The following is a 22913-nucleotide window of genomic DNA, read 5'->3' as shown; positions in this document are numbered from 1 at the left end:
TTTGTTAATGTATTTCAACACCATTAAAGAACGTAAAAACATATGTATGGTGCTTGTCTAATAGACTAACCCAAATTTGTATGAAATGCGCTGCAAGCTTAAATTGATCCTAGGCCTAATAGAAGGTTTCATGCCGAATTTGGGCCAGATCGGATCACGGGAAGGGGTCGATCAACAAGCCTAAAGTTTATATGGGATTTTGAGACATTTTGTTCGGGAGAAACATGAAAATTCAGTTTTTCATGAATAACTTTGGTCCCCTATGGCCGATTTCTTTTGAAAATGGTTTTTCTTAAGGCCTAAACTATGACAAATATTTCATCCCAAGACTGCATTTCGATTCGAGTTAAGATAAAAAAGTTATTAGACTTTAGAAATAGGGTAACTTTTTTCAGGGTGATATTCATCACTGTTAGTGCTGCGTCAAAATGTTCGAAGCAGTGTCTCTCATTATTAGTGATGAATATCACCCCTAAAAAAGATAACTATTTTTTGAAGCTTAATAGCTTTTGTGTCTTAACTTGAATCGAAATGCAGTCTTCAGATGAAAATTTGTCATAGTTTAGGCTTTAAGAAAAATCGTTTTCAACAGAAATCGGCCGAAGGGGACCAAAGTTATTCATGAAAAACTGAATTTTCATGTTTCTCCCGAACAAAATGTCTCAAAATCCGATACAAACTTTAGGCTCGTTGAGCGACTCCTTCCCGTGATCCGATCTGTCCCAAATTCGGCATGAGACCTTGCACTAGGCCTAGGATCAATTTAAGCATGCAGCGCATAACTTTTTCAAATGTCGGGTCATTTGGGGCACTCTATTGTCTAAATTATATATTGGTTCTGTGATAGCAAAACCTATAAGGTAATGCTCTTTCTAAAAATCGTTCGATTTCAGCACATGTGCCAAAATCGGATGTTGCCAAAATCGAATGTTTCCAAAAACGGTGTCTGTATTTTTCTGAATAGTGATTCGGAAATATCGCATTTCTTTTATCAATTCTGAAATTCATTTTTCATTGCGAATTGTGGTTGAAGAATTTAATTTCAAAATAATTTAGATTTGTTGTGGTATAAAATAATGAAATTTAATTCTGAACTCACAGCTTTTGGATCTCTACTTTGATTAATTTGCTTCAAAGATTCAAGCTCCCATCCTGGATTTTTCAGTTTTTTTTATTCTGAAACGAATAAAATGAAATATTAAACGTTTGTGCAGTAACAAATTTGCAACGAAGAATTTATGAATAAAGTGAAAATTTGCGTTTTATTAATTGAAGAACACATTATTCCCAATTTTTTTAAACAATAAAATCCTTCATGAAATGAAGGATCATTGATAGCACAAGGCTACTAAATTCTGATTATGACTGATTTGAGAGAGCTGATAAATGGCTCTCGTTTCTGAGATTCAAGGATTTTAAAATTGATAAAAATTCAATTTATAAATATGATCACTTTTTTGAAACAATTCTAAAATTTAAAAAACATGTTGAAAATAAAGGTTTTAAAAAAATTTAAAACTTTCTCGAAGACTGCGAGTAATTTTGACTTCTGAGAAAAAGATAGATAAGTTTTCTTTTTGATTTTTTCCAGTTCTGTGAAAATCTAGGAAATCGAAAAAATTTCACAGAAATTTTAAACCCGGAATGACGTTATATCAAAACTTTTGTGATATTAGTAATGGTTATATTCTTTGTATAATAAAAATTTGTAGAATTACATTTAATTTCCAAATCATTGTATGTATCACTGAAACTATAAAATCTAAACAAACTATGGATCAATTATTAATTAATGGATAGTAAAAGAATTTAAAATCATTTTAAGGTTTATGTAGGATCATAAGTTTATCAGCTATCAATGAGGCAGGTAGATGTGAGTAGTCAATCAAGCTAAGCTGAGCTAAGCTTAGCTAAGGATTATTAGTTCCTCAGCTATCAATGAATAATTTTAGTAAAAATTAGTAAATTGAAAAAAAATCATTAGTCAAAAACCATAATTATAGGTGATAGAAAAAATCTGATAAAATATACAAAAAAAAATCAAATTAGTTTATTCGCTTTTTATTCTGAAATCAAAGTTTAGTTTAAATATTTTTATTTGGATTTAAGATTCATGCCACCGATTTTCAAAATACTTCAAGCTACAAAAAACCTAATACTTTTTGATTGTGATAACGGCTCAAATAAAATACATATTCTTTTATATTCATATTTGGCGTTTCTGCGAAGTATAAAATTTTGATTCCGATAGGTGGAAAAAAATCTTTGTAGAAGAAATCGAATAGCTACTTTAAATGCTTCTTCTGCTTCTAATTTAAATTTCTAATTTGTTCAATTATCTTAAATTTAGAAAAAAAAAGAATGAGGGTTTGAGAACTTGTAATTAGAAGTGAAGCATTTAATTGAGCATTTACATTTTATTCAAAGGTTGTCTCAAAACAAAATGAATTTGCATTCCTTCATTTCAAAGTTTTTCCACGTCTAACCTCGTTTAACTAGCAATTATAAACATAAATAGAAAAATAATAGAAAAATTGTTGTTGCATTTCTTTGTTATACTAACACATGTCTGTTTTTAATTTGTTACTTTATGAAATGAAATCGGAAATTGAACTTTTGAACCCTTCAAAAGCCAACCTCGCCTTTTGATGGGGTTTACTAAAATCAGGAAAAAAACCAAAGCAAAACTTTTAACTTATTTTTTTTTACAGAATGTTTCTGAATGTGTTAATCTAAATCCATATTAATGGCTTCTTTTAAACAAGCATTCGCCAAAAACTGCGTCTAATAATAGCATAAAAGTATAGAAAACTTAAAATGGACCTAATTTTTGAAAAAAAATATTAAATCACCAGAAATCCTTAGTCCATGTGTTTTTCGGTCAAAAATAGCTAGTGACAATTAGGTCTAAAATTTTCCACCATTCCGGATTCATAATTTTTAGAACAAAATGATCTTATGTTAGGTAGAAAAGAAGAAATATAAACCTCGCCTAAAGGCGAGGTTGGGAAAAACGACTAATATTTGCTACCGAAAAAGTACCGAAATTATGTAAATTTTTGAAAAAATGTTAAACATGTCAATCATGTAATCATAAAAAATAACTTCTGTGAACTTTTCAGCGAGAAAAAAACATTGGTATTTAAGGTTTTACATTAAATGAAGATTAAAATGATGAAAAAAAGAAAAGAAAGTTAGACTGTCAGTAGAAGTCCTACACTTCTGAAGCCGCCTAATGGAAAATTTAACTTTTAATTTAATACCAATCCTAATATTTGTTTGATAAACATTCCCACGGAGTTAAAAAAATTTTAAAATGAAGGGTATACCGACTAGCAAAAAATTCTAAATTCCCTTCCATGCTGAAATCGGTTCCATTTGCTGGAATAGTTTTTGAGTTATGCAGTAAAATTGTATAGAGACTGTCTCTCCCTGCCCCTTTTCTTTTCTCCCCGCTGGAAAAGAGAAGTGTTTCAAATAAGCATAGAAACATTTCTCGTATTCGAATACCCTCACATACCAAATTTGGTTCCATTTGCTTGATTAGTTCTCGAATTATGTAAAAAAAAATGTAAAAGAGCCCCCCCTCCCCCACTGAAAAAAGAAAAAAAAAGAGGGGTACCAAACCATCATAGAAACATTCCTCGTACCAAAAATACACTCTCATGCAAAATTCGGTTGCGTTTGCATAATTCTTTTTCGAATTATGAAAACTTGTTACTGTTTCTTGAGAAACCCTCGCCCTCTGTGGAAAAGTGGTTGGATTGCGAGTTTTAATTGAAATTGTTTCTTTTTTCTGGAAATCTCATACTGCTAGAAATTACGCTATAGTATTAGTGGAAAACTTGCTAGATCCGGAAAACACTTCATAGGACCTTGTATACAGAATGGAGCCTTCATATTATCTTCGAGACTGTTCTCTAGTATCTCTGGAGCCACTTAATTTTAAAATTTAGAACACTATCAGTTTTGATATCACAATTTATAGGAAATCTGCTGAGTAAAACAACTGTAGATATTGGTTCCTAAAACTTTCCCTAATTTTACTTCATCTGGTTTGAAGAAAGTGCAAGTAACGTTGATCCAACATTAGCCAAAAGTGATGACCAAGATATTTTTAGCTTTGAAAAGGAAGAGCAAGGCATTAAGATATATCATTACTTATATCGCCGCCTTGCGTCCATTTCGAATCACGTCAACCTACTCAAGCAGGCGGCGCGGCGGCAGGCAAGCGAGGCCAGCGTAACTCAATCAAAACCGGTATATTTAATGTGCCGAACGATCCATGAATATGAATGAAGATTATGACCAGCCCATCCTAAATGCCAAATAGTTGATAACCACTTAATAGATCTAGAATGTGCAACTATGTAATTTGAATGTGGTTCCGAAAAAGGGATAGTCGACCTTATTTTCAATCATAAAAGTTTAATATTCGTTTCGAATTTGAATTTGAAAATAACTCATTTCGGCTCAATAAAAATTGAAATCCCTTTTTCATTCGAACCGAATGCGGTTTGGATTAATTTATGAAAATTTGCTGTTCTTTTTCCTATCCAAAAAAGGGGGTTGAAACTATGTATGCACTTTTTCTGCTCCGTTCGGAAGCAGAACGCTTAATCTTCTGAAATCCAATTAAATTCCACAAGCACCCAAACAAATTGGCTACAATATTTCGCAGCACCCAGACTTAGTCAACCAATTTTTGGCAGCGAGATTCGGTGAGATTCATAAATTATTGTTTCCATTCGGTCCGCGAGGAAGGCGAAAAACAACAAACTCCACTCCCATCAGGCATCATCCATCGATTCAGATTTGCCCCCGAGGCCATCACCAGAACGAGCGGCTCTTCCAGAAGCGCGTGAAAACAGGTTTTTCGAATTCATCGATGTCCAAGCAGCAATGGTGGCTTCGAAAACCAAAAATACAAACCAATGCAAAACTTGGATTTACGAAAACAAAAAAAAAAACAATATCATCGGACAACTTTGGAAAACGGACACCTAAAAGAATGGTCATATCGAGAATGGATGAAGGGATCCAATTCCATCTTGTTTTTTAACAAAAAAAAAACTTTCGAGTTCACGATACCTTTTTCAATCGAAATGGCTGAAAACAGTTAGCTTTACCTTAAAACTTCTTTTTTTTAAATAATAAATTGGACCTCGAAATCTGAGCCGAGCTTCCACTTGGTTCGATCCAATTGTTGTGCGTTTCAATTTGGAATGGTCTGGTTGTCAGGTTTATGATTACGATTAAATCAGTTTATTGTATTCATTTCGACTGGGACGATTCCAGTTTCGTTATGAATATCAAAAACTAAAAAATCCTGAAAATCAATCAAAGATTGCTTCTTAGCCTCAATGGCGTGGAAGTTTAAGTAAAGTTTTGAATCAAAATTTTGAGATTTACGAATGCAGACCCCGTTCGTTTTTGGCAACATTCGATTTTGGCAACATCCGATTTTGGCACATGAGCAAATATTGAACGGTTTTGAGTACCAACATTACCTTTTAGTTTTCGCTATAACAGGACCAATATAATTTAAACAAACACCAAAAACACGTTTCTACGTTCAAAAATGGTGATAGAATACAACAAAAAAAAACAAAAGTTTTTTAAAAAATTTTTAAAGTACTCAAAAATCACAAAAAGATGAAAATTAAAAAAAAAATTAAAAAACAAATATAAACAAAAGATTAAAAATGACAAAAATCATCTTTAAAATAATGAAATATGACAAAAACAGCAAAAATGACCAAAAAAACAAAGATTATAAACAAAACAACAAACAAATGCATGAAAAACAAGAGACAAAGTATAAAAATTCTAAATATGGTCGGAAATTGAATTAAAATAACGTTAATGTTAATAAAAATAATTATTTTGTAAAAATAAGAGAAAAAAGTCTCAGAAAAAAACCGTTCGATTTTGGCAACACAAAATGCTCGGGCATGTTGCCAAAAACGAACGGGGTCTGTATAAGATATTCGTCTTAACTACTGAAACTGCTTAAAAAAAATCAAAACCCAAGTTTTACAAATGCTGAAATATTCTCTCTTTTCATAAATTTATTTTTGAGATATCGGTGAAAATGTATACTCTTGGAGAAAGAATATCAGAATTGAAAATTGATAAAATGGATGAAAATTTAGGAGAAAATTTTACAGGTGTTAAGAAGATTTGCTGTAAATATTGAAAGCACAAAGCAAATATTAGTAATGTTAATATTGCGCATTAAAATTAAACTTATAAGTTTCTATTTCGAATCATTTTTCGATCTTTCTATAAATTATGATTAAAAAAATCATGATCGATTCAATAAAATAATTTAAAATAATAAAAATCAGTGAAACTTCTATAAATTTTCATTAGCAGTTCAATTTTAAACTACAGATTTCAAGCTTCGCATATTTTGTAGCCGTCAATTGAAATATTGGATCATAGAATGAACAAAAGCATGAAACTAAGTTTTTCTTATTAAAATTATAAAAATCTTCTAGGAAGATAATGTTTATAGAACACAAAAATTCAGAAATGAAAAACAGGATTAAGAAAATGAAAATTTGTTTCATGAGGAACAAATTGAAAACATGTGATGAAAATGCTTCTCATCAAATTCTACTTGCTTATTTTTGATATTCATTCATTTCTTCTGACTTTCTAGCCGCCTATAGTTTTCATAATCCTAAAATGTTCTTACTTAAAGAGCATACCATAACTCACGGTCATTAAACTCATTATAAATTGAAATATAATATGAAGATAAAAAAAATAAGTTTTGAACATTTTAGAAAAATAAAAAGTTCAATAAAAATGCTTACCATCGTAAAAAAAACTTAACAATAAAATTTAGTTGATAATTACAGAGACAGAATTTGGGGTAACTTTATGTTTTTTGTGAAATCAATGATAGTTACTTGATGGAATTACAAATCTACATTAAAGGAAAAAAAACTGTATCTGAATTTGTTTATTTTTTTTATTCAATTAATAAATAATATTTTGATGAGTTATCTAAACAAGTTCAATTCCACAGTTTGTGAAGAAAAATATTTCTGATATTGAATAATGATGTAACTAAAAATATTTTTAATTTCGTTTAACAACTTTGTTGAAATCTGCAAAAAAAAAATCAATTTTTGCATTAAAAATAATCTTAAATTCCATTCAGTTAATACTTCTTTTAAAAATCGTTAAACATCTGTTATTTACAGAACGAGGAAAGGTAAATAAATAGAAAACTTATATAACTTTTTTCGAAGCAATCAAAATTACTTGCGGTTTTAGGGAAAGTTGATAAAAACCTATATTTTTGATAGAAAAGTGCTGAACTTTCTCAAATAATGTTTACATATTTTGAAATGTTTCAGGGCACCAAAATTAATCAAAAAAAGCTCGTGAATTCTTTGCACTTGAAAAAATGTTAATTATGTGGTCTCATGTAATTTATCAAAACCCTTTTTAGTGTAGAGTTGAGCGTTAAGATGAACAAGAAACTCAAAATAAAATCGAAACTGGAATTGGTTTCTTAAAGAATATTTCATTTCAGCTGAAAATTTGTAATGATATAAACCAGGGGTTAGCAACCTTTTGAGCTTATGGGACAATTTGAGTTTTGAATGTTGTCGGTGGGCTGCATTTAAATTATCACTACAGATAATCAGCAGTGCGTAAGAACATAAGAATATTAACTTTTATAACATTTAATATCCGGCAAAAATATAAAAAAATGATTAGAATGCATTTTACATTATTTAAAAAATTTTCAGTCATTTTTTGTGATCATTTAACAATAATATTTATTTTTGCAAATAGGCAATTGAATTTTTTTTCCTCAAATCATCATCTTTTTTAACATAGATATCATTTGCTTTAATTTTTTGATCTCAAAAACGGAAATTTTTCAAGATTATATTTTTTTTTTTTGAAACCGCTGTTTTTCAGAGTTGGACGTTGATTCGTTGTTTAAAAAATAAAAATTTCAATCGAAGTCCTAATTTTTTTTCATAAAAAGATGAATTGAAATTTTTTTCATGAAATTCGTAATAAGATAATGAGAAAAATCTGTCGATATCCGAGAAAAACTAAAATTTCACAGAATATTGAACAAATTTTGTCAAAGAATCTTACATTCTTGATTGGTTAATTGTTTCTAAAAATTCGAAAAAATTTTCTTAACTAAATTTTCATACTCATGTATGGGTGTGTATTCGGGTACGAGAGATGTTCCTAAAATGGTTTGGTACCCCTCCCTCCTTCAAATGGAGAAATATTAAGCGGGGAAGGGGGCTCCCATACAATTTTTTGCACAATTCGAGAGCTTATCAAGCAAACGAAACCAAATTTGTCATGCGAGTGTATATGGGTACAAAGAATATTTTAAGGATGGTTTGAGACTCCCCCCTTCTACCAGTGTGGAAGGCCCCTAACCCTTCATACAATTTTTTGCAAAATTCGAGAACTAATGGAGCAAATGGAACCAAATTTGACATGAGTAGTTTTTTTGGGTACGAGAAATGTTTCTATGATTATTTGGGACTTCACCCTCTTCGATTTGGGAGATGCAAAAGGGAGAAGGGGGGGAGGGTGCTCCCATACAATTTATTGCATTATTTAATAACTAATCATATCGATGAATTCTAATTTCACATAGGATGGAATGAGGCTACGACTCAAGTTTCTGCGATGTTTGAGGCTTATCTGGGAGACTGAGTGGATAAGAAGGGGGAGGAGATTTTCCATACAGTTTTATGCATTTCTCGACTAATCGACAAAAAAAAAACAAATTTGTCATGGAAGTATATTAGAGTACGGAAATTTTAATTATGTATTGACCTCTCTCTCTCCAACGGGAAGAGGAGAAAGAGGAGGGAGGTTTTCATACAATATTATTGGATCTATCGAGAATTTATCATCAAACTTCGTAGCAGAGGTTTTTCAAATGGATGGGAAGGGAAGTTCCCATAGATTTTTTTTTAATAACTCGAGTGCTAATCAAGCAGATTGTAACGATTTGGAGAGATTTCATACAGTACAGAGCTGAGCATAGGGAAGGTTTTATCCCCAGAAGGAGACATATGTGAAATGTGATGTTATTTGATTACGAAAAATGTTGTTATGGCAGTTCGTGGAACCTCCTCACATTGCAGGGAAGAAAGAATTATATGAACAAGTTCTTAATATTGATTCATATAAGCCTTTCTCGGTGGTCGAGTGGTTAGCGTCATAAGACGGTAATCGCTGGTCCACTGATGGCATGGGTTCGATTCCGATCTCGGAACTGGGTGTTAAATGGTCATCTTAGGTTGTCCACGTCATTTATTCAGTCTGTAAAGCCTAAATCGGCTTAGACGGTGTTTGTCTTTTAAAATATCAGATTTAAAAAAAATATTATAAGTCTGACAGTGCTGAGAGTGGATCCACGTTTTTGACCACATCCTGAACTGAGGCAATTTTTTAAGTGGCGTAAGCACGCATGACTTTCTGGTCCAATGTTTTGTCCACTGGTTTCGGTTTCCGCCCAGGTTTTGTTTTGTCCACGAAGTTACTTTCCTCTCCATACTTCCGATCGCATTTCGGACGGCTTCAATGCTTATTTCTTCCATTTCGCCAACAGACTGAGCGATATGTTGGGGAAAGTATTCCATTTGCGCTTTTCCCGGACACCCTTTCGGCAACTTCTGAATCAATAGTTCAATCTTAGCCTTCAATCTTTGTAGTCTTCATCAAACTTAGTATGAAAGCGAACCGATAACATAGTCTTTACCGATCATCAAGGATAACTGGAGACTGAACGTAGTCTGCTTTTAGTCTGTTGCTTCCAAGTCTTTTACCCTTAAAAAAAAAACATTTTCAGTTAAAGCTGATCTGCACAAAGGTTGTGAAATTCTACTATGTTGTAAACCGTCGTAGGAAAATCGTTGTGCGGCCTCGATAAACCAATTTTTGACGGTCGCCATTTATTGGATATCTTTATTATGTAGATTTTCAGTTTTCCCTGGTTCATCTCTTTCGCCGTGGAAGTGTTGAACCCACTCTCTATAATATCCTTGACTGCTGGCGAGTCAAGGCACCATTTCGTTTAAATTTAAATTTTCTTTCCTTATGAATTTTCTTACCTTCAATTCCATCTTTATGAAGATTAGTTATTAAAGTGGTAAACGTTTATTAAACCTTTTGACAAATTTATTCTTGCTATTTCACGCGTCGTTTCATTCTAAATTTTTCTTTTTAGGTTTCGTTTTCAGATTTTCGGACAGTTACTCATTTTGAGCAGAAAACAGTCCATAGTTTGAAAAATCCTAAAAAGCCTGAAGGTTTAAAATTCAAATATATTCAAAATTATATAAAGTATGGCTCACAGATAACACCAAATATCTAGGTCTACAGTTTCTCTTCGATCTAAAGCCTAGCCACAACCGAAACCTATCGAAACCAATCAAATAAAATGATTTCTGATTAAGTCAACCGTTCGCTACTAATTGATAGCGACCAACACTAAATATAAGCTCATGTATATACAGCGTGCTGTCGCGAGCTATATATAAAGCTCTATCGGACGGACATCATCGAATGAATCGAATGAAAATAATAATCTCGGCCTCTTTAACCTCAACAACAGCCATTCAGCATCAGCTGAAGCAGCCAAACAAGAAAAACAAGTCTACCGAAGTCAGTGACGATTTTTTTTTCCTTTCGTTGTTGGATCGTTTCCGATTCGCGTGATTGTAGGACTAAACACCAACAACCACCCATACTACACCATACTCGAACCCACTCGGTCGCGAGCAATCATTGTTGCAATCATCTCCATCGTCATCATCGCCAACAATCATTATCGTCATCATCGTCAACCTCCTCGACGACCGCGACCGGTAGAAGATTACATCCGATCTTTCCTCCGTTTTCTCGGTTGTTTGTGCCAAATTATTTATAAACTTTGGGACCCCTCACGAGCCTCCCCACTTGGGTATGGATGGGGCCGTTTCGTTCGAATCCTGTGGCCGCGAAATTTCGCTCTTCGTTCAAAAGCTAGACCCGAGCAGACTTTTATGGCAAAATTATAGCAAATTTTGCTATCACGCCCTGAGAGTTTAATATGCTCTCATTTTGCTTGACATAAGGTGGTACACAGCAAAAATGAGAGCAAAAATTTTCATACATGGTTGGCAAAGTGATACCAAATTTTGCTAAAACTGAGACCATAACTACACCTCAATTTTCGAGAGCTTGGAGAGCAAAATGATACCAATATAAGACATCACATATTTTTTACTGACAGCAAAATGAAGCATCATCGTGATTTCAAAATTTTCAAGAATACGACAGCAAAACGAGATATAGTTAAGGTTTCGATAAAAGCGTAACATGGAAGTTCTAAGCAATTCATGTATTAAAATTTTGTTCTTATATTTGCTATGTATCACAAGTCAACTCAAAAAACAGCAAATTAGGCTATCAAGGCGTGATAGCAGTATTTGGCTGAGTTTTTGCTATACATTTTTGCTCCCAGTTGCTCGAGTAACCAGAAACGCCTACATGTATGCAACGTTTTAGCAAACTATATATGGAAATATATACCCGAGCAGACTTTTATGGCAAAATTATAGCAAATTTTGCTATCACGCCCTGAAAGCCGAATTTGCTCTCATTTTGCTTGACATAAGGTGGTACACAGCAAAAATGAGAGCAAAAATTTTCATACTTGGTTAGCAAAGTGATACCTAATTTTGCTAAAACTGAGAGCCTAACTACACCTCATTTTCTGAGAGCTTGGAGAGCACAATGATGCCGATATAAGGCATCACCTATTTTCTAGTAACAGCAAAATTTGACATCATTCTGCTTTCAAAACTTTATGAAAACGACAGCGAAAAAAGGTGTATCTATGGTGTCATTACAAGAATTATATGACATTACTTTGCTGTCCGCGTATGAAAATTATGCTTTCATTTTTGTTGTGCACTTCCTCAAATCAACCGAAATGAAAGAAAAATTAACTCTCGAAGCGTGATAGCAAAATTTGTTTTCATTTTACAATGTATGCTTGCCAAGTTTGTACAGCGAGCGCGTTGATTAGAAGAGCGAAGCAAAGATTAGAAACAAAATTTTCCTTGCTTAAATTAAACGCCTGAAGTTATACTAAAAAATTTATGTTGCAATCCATGAACATAATTTGTTATGTAGCAACAAATCTGCTAAATACAAGAAGGAGAAAAACATTTTTAAATATACATAATCTAATAGACCCACACACGCGTTAGGAATGAGTATTTTTAATAGTTTTAAATATTACTAATACTGCATTGGTTTAAGACAGAGTTCGAAAAGCTACTCGATATATTTATCTAATATTGAATTCTCACGTTTAAAATTTGAAATCATATATAAAACCTGAGGTTTTAGTTCGACTTCCGTATTGGATTCTTGAATTCCGCTTATTTTGAGAAGCAAGAACGTGACGTGACCTAATTATCTGGCACTAGAGTACAATTTCTGAAGAATACTACATACTGATCTCGATGGTAAATGTTGAATCATAAATGAAAATTAATTTTTAATGTTTCATACAAAATTATGAGAAGAAAAAAAAAACAATACTTGAATGATGAATCTGAAAAGCCAACACTGTGTTTATTAATTCTCTGATTTCCACCGTGAGATTAAAAAAAAAAATGGAGGAATCGAAGTAGACACAATTTAAAGGGGATTTATATATTTAAATCGATTCCAGATTCATCGTTCAACTTCATTTTAACTATGTTACAAATACAAAAGATGCATTGATAATTTATAGATAAAATCTAGGCGGTCCAACCACCGGACAAGAAATTAGGTATTGAAAATTTGAAGTAAACTCTTTTATGTTGCTATTGCTGTGTAACTGTGATGTGTAACAGTACGGGTAAATACGTTTTTATCTGAAAAGCTAACTCTCCCCTAGTACTAGAATCAATTTTGATACTGATGGATTATTGATTTTGATACTGTAGGATACTAAAAAGAATTCTACTCATCTTGACGAACTCTGCAATGTTATTTATCGGAACTGTTTTAAATTCTTTTTAAGGGTTCCATATTGGGAAGATACCGTTGTCAGAAACGCCTGAATGTCAGCAATTCAATTGCTCCTGGAAGAATTAAATTCATATGAAAGATAACTTTTAAATCAGTATCAGATAGCTTATATAGCAGATTTATACTTTTAGTTGTCAATAGATTGTCTACATAAAGGCTCTTTTCGCTCATATACGTTGTGAAAAAATGCCAAACAGTTTAAAAAAAAAGATCTGCAGCCGCCCATGAGAAATCAAAATGCAAAGTGAATAGATGATGTCCATCTTCGGAAGAAATACGCAAGTATTTTCATAATTTTCTACTATACAATTAATGCAAACGTTCACCAACTTAGATGCTGAGGGATGCTGATAAAACAAAAAAAAAGGTTCAAAACAATGTTATCAGAGATTAAGTGTTAGTGATTAATGATTAGTATGCGTGCCAGAAAAAATGATTTGAAAATCATGTTGGCCGTTGATAAACGATTACTTATTTCTGATCTTCATGATTAACTAGTTAGTAAATGTTGAATTTAGATCCACACTTCGTGATCTAAATTAAGATTTGAATTCATAATTCAGCATTATAAAAGTGTGAGATGGTTGTTAAAATTTCAGATTTGTAATACGGTGATCGCAATTTATACGCAAATCTGAGGGTATGGATATGGAAATTCGCCTTTACTTATGCAGTTGTTCATGAAGGCAAAATTCATTTAGCAAATGCGATGTTTTTGAACATCGCATTGAAATATGAATATGCCAACACGTACAGTTGCATAAGTAAAGGCGATTTTCACTATACAATCCATACCCTCAGAGATGTGTATTCGATCTCGGTATTACGAATCTCATATTTTAACTACCATCTCACATGATAAAAATAAACAATTATTTTTTTCGGAGTTCATACCTTGTTATGTTAAATGGTTAGGTCCTTGACTTTTAGATGCAGATTTTGAATAATGTTGATGCTAAAAGAGAACTAAGATAATAAGACATCGACTGATGATTCTATACTGCATAATCACTAATCAGAGGTGTGAAAAAACTGTAACAAACTCTATTTAGACAAAACTAACTCTAACTAACTAACTAATGGTAATATTATCACTAAACAGTGTTCTGACGTGGGAGAGAAGTGTTTCAACTACCATTTCACCTTATTGAACCACATATATGGTAGAAAGAGCGAACGTTATTCGGATGAGTGCTCGAATCAATAAGACATCAAAATTTACTTACCTTTCATAACTGTTTTATGTAATTTCTTCATCGCGATCTTTCCGAACAAATCTGGTCCAATTCAAATGTCCTGTATCCGGGCACTTCCAATTTTCACACCCGGAAGTTCAAAAACAACAGTTTCACTGTGCAATATCCAATTCCGGGAGTAGCATAAAGTTACGCTGTCAGAAAGTCCACAATTCCGGTTCCTGGTTTACAACCGGCACGCACCTAAAAAAATGCAAACATGATAGAAAACAAACTACACGTAACCATCAGAAAACGATTTGGAAAACAAAAAAAACCATTATCCGATGGCAATTCATAATAAAAAGAATATTTTTTCTCTGATATCTAATTAAGTTTGTCAAATATTAAAGCTGAACTTGCTAATTAAAATTCAAATACTTAATTGAACTAGAATTGGTTGAATTAGTACTTACTTGTAGTAGGATTGTAACGGTTCCTGATAGACTTTCAAAGATTCATCGACGGAAAGCCAACCGCATAATGCGTTCGATCGGGATGATCCGTATCTAGTTTGCAATTGACCAGCGTGCATCTTTGGATAGCCAGACCTGCATCTTCCAAAAACTGAACCAGGAAATAAGGTGTTCGAAACACGAGCGGACACAACACAACTCATTTTGGCACAAAAAAGGTCACAAATCCGAATTCGCATTCGCGATAGACAAAACAAAAACATTGGCATTTTTACACGGTAAAAAAATTGTACTTCGATGTAAGTTTTTTTATATGTTATTTCAAAATCATGAAATGAAATCAAATGATAGATCAAATTTAAATGTTTTTGTTCTGAATGAAACTGGGCAATTTGAATTGCGATTTCGGTTGATGAGACTTGTTTATAAAAAAAAAAAAGACATACACCGTCTTAGCCGATTTAGGCTTTACAGACTGAATAAATGACGCGGACAACTTAAGATTAACATTTAACACCCAGTACCGAGACGGGAATCGAACCCATGCCATCAGTGGACCAGCGATTACCGTCGTACCACGCTAACCACTCGACCACCGAGACGTACATTTGGTTGCTGAAAGTCTCCTATACTTGTCGCAGACTTGAGACATGCATAGTTAAAAATTTAACTAAACATATTCAAATCTCTGCAACCAAAATCGCAGTTCAAGTTGATGAATGTTGACTAGGTTTTAATATATTATAATTTTTGTCGTTCGGCTAGAACCTTGAGCATAAACAACCGGCGTTTCTTCTTTAAACTAGAGGTTCTAGATGGACACTTAAAACTGAATCAAACACAAACATACGCAGAACATATTATGTAGAAATAAAAATTGTGATATTTCATTGAAATAATTAAATGCGAGGGAAAAAAGAAATTAAATAGGTATATACTTTAATTTTTAAAGGCTTCGGCCATATTTAGAACATGATTAATTTTATCGATTTGAAATTCAAAATAGATTTACATCTGTGATGAAAAAAGTTGTTCCTCTTGTTTTCAAATTCGACTTTAGCATATAAAGCAAAACTCAAGAGAGATTGACTTTAAATAAATTAATTTAAGCACTATACTGCTGAAACAGAATTCTTAGTAAAAATATCAACCTGATTCAACTCAAGAACAATTATATTAGACTTTGAACGACATATCATCAAAACTAGAAATGGTAGACAAATCTGACAAAAGATTTGGATTCTGAGGACGAGGAATTATTAAAATAAAACAAATTATGTGCTTACTTATACGCTAACGACAAAATTTGTTGATTTTTTTATATTTTGTTATGAATTTAATCAACTGATTTTTTTTTTCGCTGAAAATTGAACAGCAAAACATTCCATCCTACAGATCTCCCTTTTCTGCTCTTCTTAACCCAAAATTAAAGAAATATGCGATTCTTATTAAAATTTTAAATAAAATTGATTGATAGTAAACATGTATTCTTAAAAGTTCTGGATGGCTTACTGATGCTTTATTTTGCTATTATTTTAATTTTTATATAGAAATTAACGAATAAATTTTTAGGAGGTTGTGCTATAAATTTGATTTGGTTTATGCTCTAATTATCAAAATAATGAGGACTGATTCTGCTATCGGACCAGTTGTATAGCAAATGATGCAATAATTTTGGCCTCAAGTTTGTATTATGAATTTAAAAAAAATGGACACCTCAATTATGCCTAGTTTTGTTGTCAATTAAAATTCTACACCAAATTTTGCCTCCTGGTTGCTGTTGAAACCTAAATGTGGTCTCAGATTGCTTTCAAATAAAAATGTATGACACCTTAATTATACCTAATTTTGCTCTCATACAAAATTGAACAGCAGAAGATGCTATCAGTTTGCTGTTGACACCTTATTATGGTCTCAGTTTGCTATCCATTTGGGCATCAAAGTCTGCTCGGGGAAGAGAAGAGAACTCTAAACTTTTAAGAGGAATTGAAAAATAATACCTACCTTGGTTGAGAATAAAAATAAAAGCAAAACAACAACCTACAGCGACAACGGCGAGACCGGAGAGAAGCCGGTTATGGATTGTTGTTGTTGGGCTGTTTACCAGAGTAACAGATTTTAGCCGGTTCTTGAGCTTGCTTGCGGTCATATCTGTCAGGCCACTCGGATTTATGTAGTTATGGCTCGTGAAATTTTTTCGATTGTATTTTTACACTCGGTTATCAGGGCACTCTGTTGGTGAAGGAGATTTTGCCAGTTCTGTTCGAAAAGATAGGCTCAACGAAAACGAACTGCTTGATTCTAAGCATTTTTACCATCTACAAGACTGTTTACAAGTGTGTTGGTCCGAAGCGAATCCTTTCCAAATGAGTTTGTGTTACGCAAATCTTTTTTTATTATACACGTTTATTTATGTAAAATTGGAAATGTAGATGACTTTTAGCGACTAAAATTCCTATGGAGGGCTTTGTAAAGACGGTTGCCAGCCGTCCCGAGCACTATTATCAGTATCAGTGCTGCAAATTTTCAGTGTCAGTGAGAAATTATCAGCTGACTTTATTGCAGTGTATCGGGCAGTTCAATTCCAACTAGATTCATACGAGAATGAACTGAAAGCTCAGTCCTGAAAGCTCTCTGCACACTCATTCACCAATCGGCAACATCGGTGCTAAGTATACATTCAGGCTCTTTGCAGGTTCATGGGGTTATCCAATCTTCATTTTCAGTTTCAAGCGAACATTGCTGAAAGTGAAAAAAGCTTCCTTCTATTATCATTAAGTTTAGTTGAATGGTGACAAAGATTGTTCGACTCGCTAGACATGCGCAAATTTCAGAACTACTGCTGAGATCGCTATTTTTGACGGATTCTGATAAAAAAATACGTCTGTTTCAAATGGTGTGAAGAGGTGGGAAGGTTTAGAAATGAGTGTTCGGGTTGGCGAGACGAACGCTGGCGAGGGAGCGTGTAGACGAATGTGGGGGACAAAATTATGACAAAAAGTTGGCAATAAAATGACAAAACATGACAAATGTGGTAAAAGTATGACAAAATTATGACAAAAAAATCTGACAAATAGGAATGAAATTTACAATACAATGGAAAAATATTTACTAACACAACTCTGTCGAAAATATTACAAATCTGATTAAAATGTGACAATATTTTAACAAAAATATGACAAAAAAGACAAAATCATGGCAAAAAAAATGACAAATGTCGTAAACAATTGACAAAAATATGACAATTATAACAAAATTATGCCAAGCGTGGTAAAAATATGTCAATAAATTGACAAAATCATCACATGAAATTGTGAAGTCAGACAAATTTATATATTTGAAGATTTGATATCAAAAGAACAAAAATACGACTATGTCGTCAAACTATTTAAAATTTGACAAAATGATTAAATATTACAAATCTTTCAGATTGTTGTCATTTTTTAACCACATAAATAATTTTATTGTCAATTTTTTGTGATAATTTTGTTTTAATAATAAGATTTATGTCATAATGTTGTCTTATTTTCATCACATAACACATGTTTTTGACAAAGTTTTCTCGAAGTTAAATCATTTTATTGTTAAATTTATGTCGTTTTTGTCAGACTTTGTCATAATTTTATAATTTTGTTGTCATGTTTTACCATTGTATTGTAAATAAATCATTTTTGTGTTATTTTTCATATTTCTACCACATTTGTCACATTTTTGTCTCATTTGTCGGATTTTTGTCTTATTTTTGTTATGTTTTGTCATTTTATTGTCAATTTTTTATCATATTTATGACATAATTGTTTGACTGATGTCATTTTATTGTCAAATTTTAGTCATATTTGTCAGATTTTTCTCATACTTTTGTCAAAATTTTATCATGTTTTCAACATATTTATCACATTGTGTAATAATTTTGTCATTTTTTGACCTCAATTTATCATATTTTTGTCATTATTAATTACCATAAATTCAATTTTTTTTTTATATACATCCATCCTCTTGTCCCGCTTCAAGTAAACGTATAGTCTCAGCGATTTTCAATTCGCGTTTTCTTTTTGAATCTCAATTCATAATTTGCAAAAATGGCAAAAACAAATGCTTACTGAAATTATCAGCAACTTTCGCTGACACTGATTGAATGCTTAACCCTTTCCTTCCCATGGTAGCACAGGTGATCCACAACTTTGCTCAGCTCGCATTTGAACTGGACGCTTTGGATCAACACCATTTTTTCACCGAATGTGTAGATATGAGTGAAGAAACATTGCACAAAATTTGAAGAAAATCGGTTCGCTAGGTTTTGCTTGGCAGATCAAAAGCTGCAAAAAAGTCGGATTTTTTTCGAATTTAAATCAAGTCGTCATTTGTTGCTCAATAACTTGACAAGTTTTTATAATTTCCTTCAAATAAAAATACTGACGTTCAGAAGGTTGCTTATGCAAGCAGAATCAAATGATGGTTTACTTAGATTTCAACTAAAACATATAAATTTTTGAGTAAGTTAAGTGGATCACTGGTGATACACTGGGAACAAAACGTACTTTTCTTCTTGTGAAGCTTCTTGTCAATACTCAAGAAAATCATTTCGTCAACAAAAAAAATCGCTTCAGGATAGTTATTTCATCTGCTTAAATGACCACATGTCTCAAAATATTTCTAAAAGTTCGAGATTTTCTCGAAAAACGGCATGTTTTGTTTCCCTTGCGCAAAGTGTCATGGCGGCCAATTGTTCAAGGCAAAAATGAAAATTTCAGATATTTCAATAAATAGACTTTCGAGGGATGTGTATACCAAAGAAGTTTTTCATCGTTTTAGTTTGTGATCAATGAAGTGATGAAATTCCATATTTTTTTGCAATTATTTCCTGTTTTTCTTTTGCACCCTATGTGTTGTTATCTTCCCAATGGAGCACATATGATCCACCTCAAAACCCAAATTTATCAAATGGATCATTAAAGTAGGCTTAAATTATGCATCTTTTGTTCTAGAACTCTAGCTGTAAATCAATATTTCTATTTTTAAAACGTGAAAAACCTCGTGGGAAGGAAAGGGTTAAGCTGCAGTCACTGATCAAAAACAGTAAGTGACAGAAATGCCCAAGCGAAAGACGCTTTCGTAGCTTTCGAGTGAAACAAGTTAGTTCGGGTTTACGAGTGAGCTTTCTACTGACTGATAGACACACTCACACAGCTTTCTTTTGGCACGAGGATGACCGAGCCGATCAGAAGCTTTTATATTTGTTGACTTTTCTATTCCGTTCATTTCAGATGAAGCTTTTTACACTGATAGAAAATCACAGTCAGTATCATTCGTGCTTGAAGATAATTTGCAGCACTGATCAGTATCAGTTGTATTTCACAGGGAAGATCTCTATTATTTTTTTTATAAATATACTACGTTGTCATACAAATGACATCTATTAAAAAAGTTGTGTATAGTCAGAAGACTTGGAACTTACATCAGCAATGAGAAGGGCTTCTTAGACGGCTGACAGCCGTCCTGAACACTTGGTGGAACCGGTAGGTAAGACAGCTCTCAGCAGTCCAGGAGTTGCCATACTTATTTACGAACAATCTACAGCTCTAATATTGTTATTGTCATAGAGTGTTCATTTTGTTTACAGTTACTATAAGTTTTACAATATTTACTTTTCTTACCATGCAAAGAAACCGTGTTCATTTCCGAAAATCGTGTAAAAACTCGTGTGTAACTTTTGTCTGAAATCTCAAACCGACTCGATTTTGTCAAGATATTTTCTATTGCATTTTTAATGCTTTAACTTTGAATTCATTATAATATATAATGTTCGTAATATAGTATAATAGTAGTGGAATATTAAAACATCAGATGAACATGATTCTGGAATGAAACAAAATTCTCTTATGAAGCACCAATTATTCTTGTTTTAGGATATAAAAAATCAGAATACAAAAAAATCATCTTAACAATAATCCGTAGTAAAAATACGACATGCATCACAACAGTAAACATTTAATACGTTACATTCGAAAATACCACCCCGGGTCTTAATTGTAAACAAAGCTGTTTTAATTGTCTCCTTAAACCTCCCTCCACCCCTGCTTCCCCTTTTAGGTTAAAGAACCACATTTGAGCAAAGCATGCACCTTCTCGAAATCAGACAAAGCCGCTTCCCACACATTGTTTTCCTGACCCAATTTTAATTATCTTTTGCTTTTTGTTTTTTATTCACAGGCGGCAGCAAGGAATAAACAAACAACAACAGTAACAGTTGAAAAACAAAAAAAATAGCTAGCGCGATCGTATCATTTATCAACCGTGACAGAGGATTATTTTTCGCACTGTTAGTTGACGCGGAACCAGAGGAAAAAGTTTCAAAAATAAATACCTTCGAGCAGAAAATCACGCTTTCACACCTGCCATCGCTCTAGTCTCTTCTAGTTAGTTGGTTTGAAGTGGGATTTTTTTCTAAAAATCAGTGAAAAAAGAAGAAAAGGAAAAACCATTCGAATGGACGTGATTCGGTAGTGTTCTTCGAGTTCAGGGATCCAACCGTCACACATGATCGCAATCGATCGTAAATTGGTGGATAAAAAGCGGAACTTTTTCTTTTGATAGTGTTCGGTGTTTGTTGTGGAACTGCAAATTTTTGGTTCCGGTGGTTTCGGTTGCCGGTTGAAAGTGAGCTGATAGATCTGGAGAGCAGCCGGGAGACCGTTTCCATGTACTCAATGGTAGACTGCTACAACGACATGGGTCAGCTTGGCCATGATGTAAGTACCTATTCCCATTTTGTTTGATCGATCCCTAGTACATACACTGATCACACTGACATGACACTCAGAACAAAAATCCGATCATTTTCTGGCTAATTTTGCCACCTACCGTCGGTATTGCGAACCTGAAAAATTTGACAAAAAAAAAACCCTTTGAACGGCCCAAATATTACATAACCAGGGTGGCCACAGAACCGGGAAAACCGGGAAAACCGGGAAAAAACCGGGAATTGAAAATCGAACCGGGAAAACCGGGAAAAAACCGGGAATTCAGATCCAAAACCGGGAAAATTTACCAAAGAAAACCGATATTCATTTTTTTTTTCTAAGATTGAATCCCTGATCAAAATTCAAAATTCAATTTCCAAGTCAGAATTTTACAGTTCAAAATTGTGTAAGAAGAATATCTTAAGTTTGGAAATTTTAAACACTCTCAGATTTCTCTTCAACTACCTCAAAATTTAGTTTCTTTTAACTAATTTTACTGGAACCTAGAATTCAAAACTGCCCGAAAAATTAGATGAGAAATTCAAAAAACCTCTTAAAATTTGTTCATTAAACATCATTACAATAGTTTAAAAAAAACTCTCAATCATATAAAAGCAAGCAAATTTCGAATGGAAATGGAAAAAAATGAGAAAACTATATTTTTCCAGTGATAGTTATTAACTTAAGAGTTAGACACAAAACAATCGATCATCTTTATGCACGACACGGTATTTTTCCGTAGCTTAATAATAAAAATTAGACATTGCCGAAAATTTGCATAGTTAAAAAAGAAACCATCTCCTATCAACCACACTGATTGGAAAATTAACTTTTTTCGATCACTGGTCATAATTTATTCAGAAAATTTTAAATTACACTTTTTAAAGCCTGACTATGTTAAGATTCCTTTGAAAATTTGCGAAAAAGTCTAATGAACTGATTTCTAACCTGATCCGTGACGAATATTGAAATAAAATTTAGAAAAAAACAGTGTAAATATTTCCTAAATATTCATATTTGTATTTTAAGTGACGCATTTGAGAAAAAAAAATCCTTGAAATTAATGTAAAAAAAGACCCATGTCAAAATAACAAAATTATTGCCATAATATTGATTATTTTTAGTTTATTTCTTTTCGAAAGCACAAGTCAACCAAATAAACGTTCTTCGGTTTGCTAGGGGGGTTGACAGCTAATTTGACTAATTCGAAGGCGACATATCCAAATATGCAGTTTGGTGTTTTCTGCTGGCTCTAGTTTTCGAGATTCAGGGGTTAACTTTAAACAATTTTTAGCCACATTTCAGAACTTTTATAAGATACTCAAATCTTAGGTTTCGATTCAATGATTAACTTTTACGAAGACCGTGAATAGTTGAAACTTTTGAGCAAACTGCGGCGTCCTTTAAATTTGTTTTTCACAGTCTGGTGAATTATGAGAATC

General features: G+C 32.8%; 1 protein-coding gene across 1 annotated transcript in view; it reads left to right on the top strand.

Annotated features, from left to right (window-relative positions):
- Nucleotides 1–22913, top strand: part of LOC129750663 (sestrin homolog) — a 145055-nt gene that overhangs the window by 2997 nt on the left and 119145 nt on the right. Inside the window, exon 2 of the mRNA XM_055745669.1 lies at nucleotides 20942–21480. Within this exon, the coding sequence (XP_055601644.1) occupies nucleotides 21430–21480 (51 nt within the window). The 5' untranslated portion in view covers nucleotides 20942–21429. The remainder of the gene's footprint in view (nucleotides 1–20941; nucleotides 21481–22913) is intronic.

Source organism: Uranotaenia lowii, chromosome 3, assembly GCF_029784155.1.
Source record: "Uranotaenia lowii strain MFRU-FL chromosome 3, ASM2978415v1, whole genome shotgun sequence".
Classification (NCBI taxonomy): domain Eukaryota; kingdom Metazoa; phylum Arthropoda; class Insecta; order Diptera; family Culicidae; genus Uranotaenia; species Uranotaenia lowii.
Note: the sequence above shows the minus strand (reverse complement) of the source record. Positions and strands in the feature narration are given on the sequence as shown.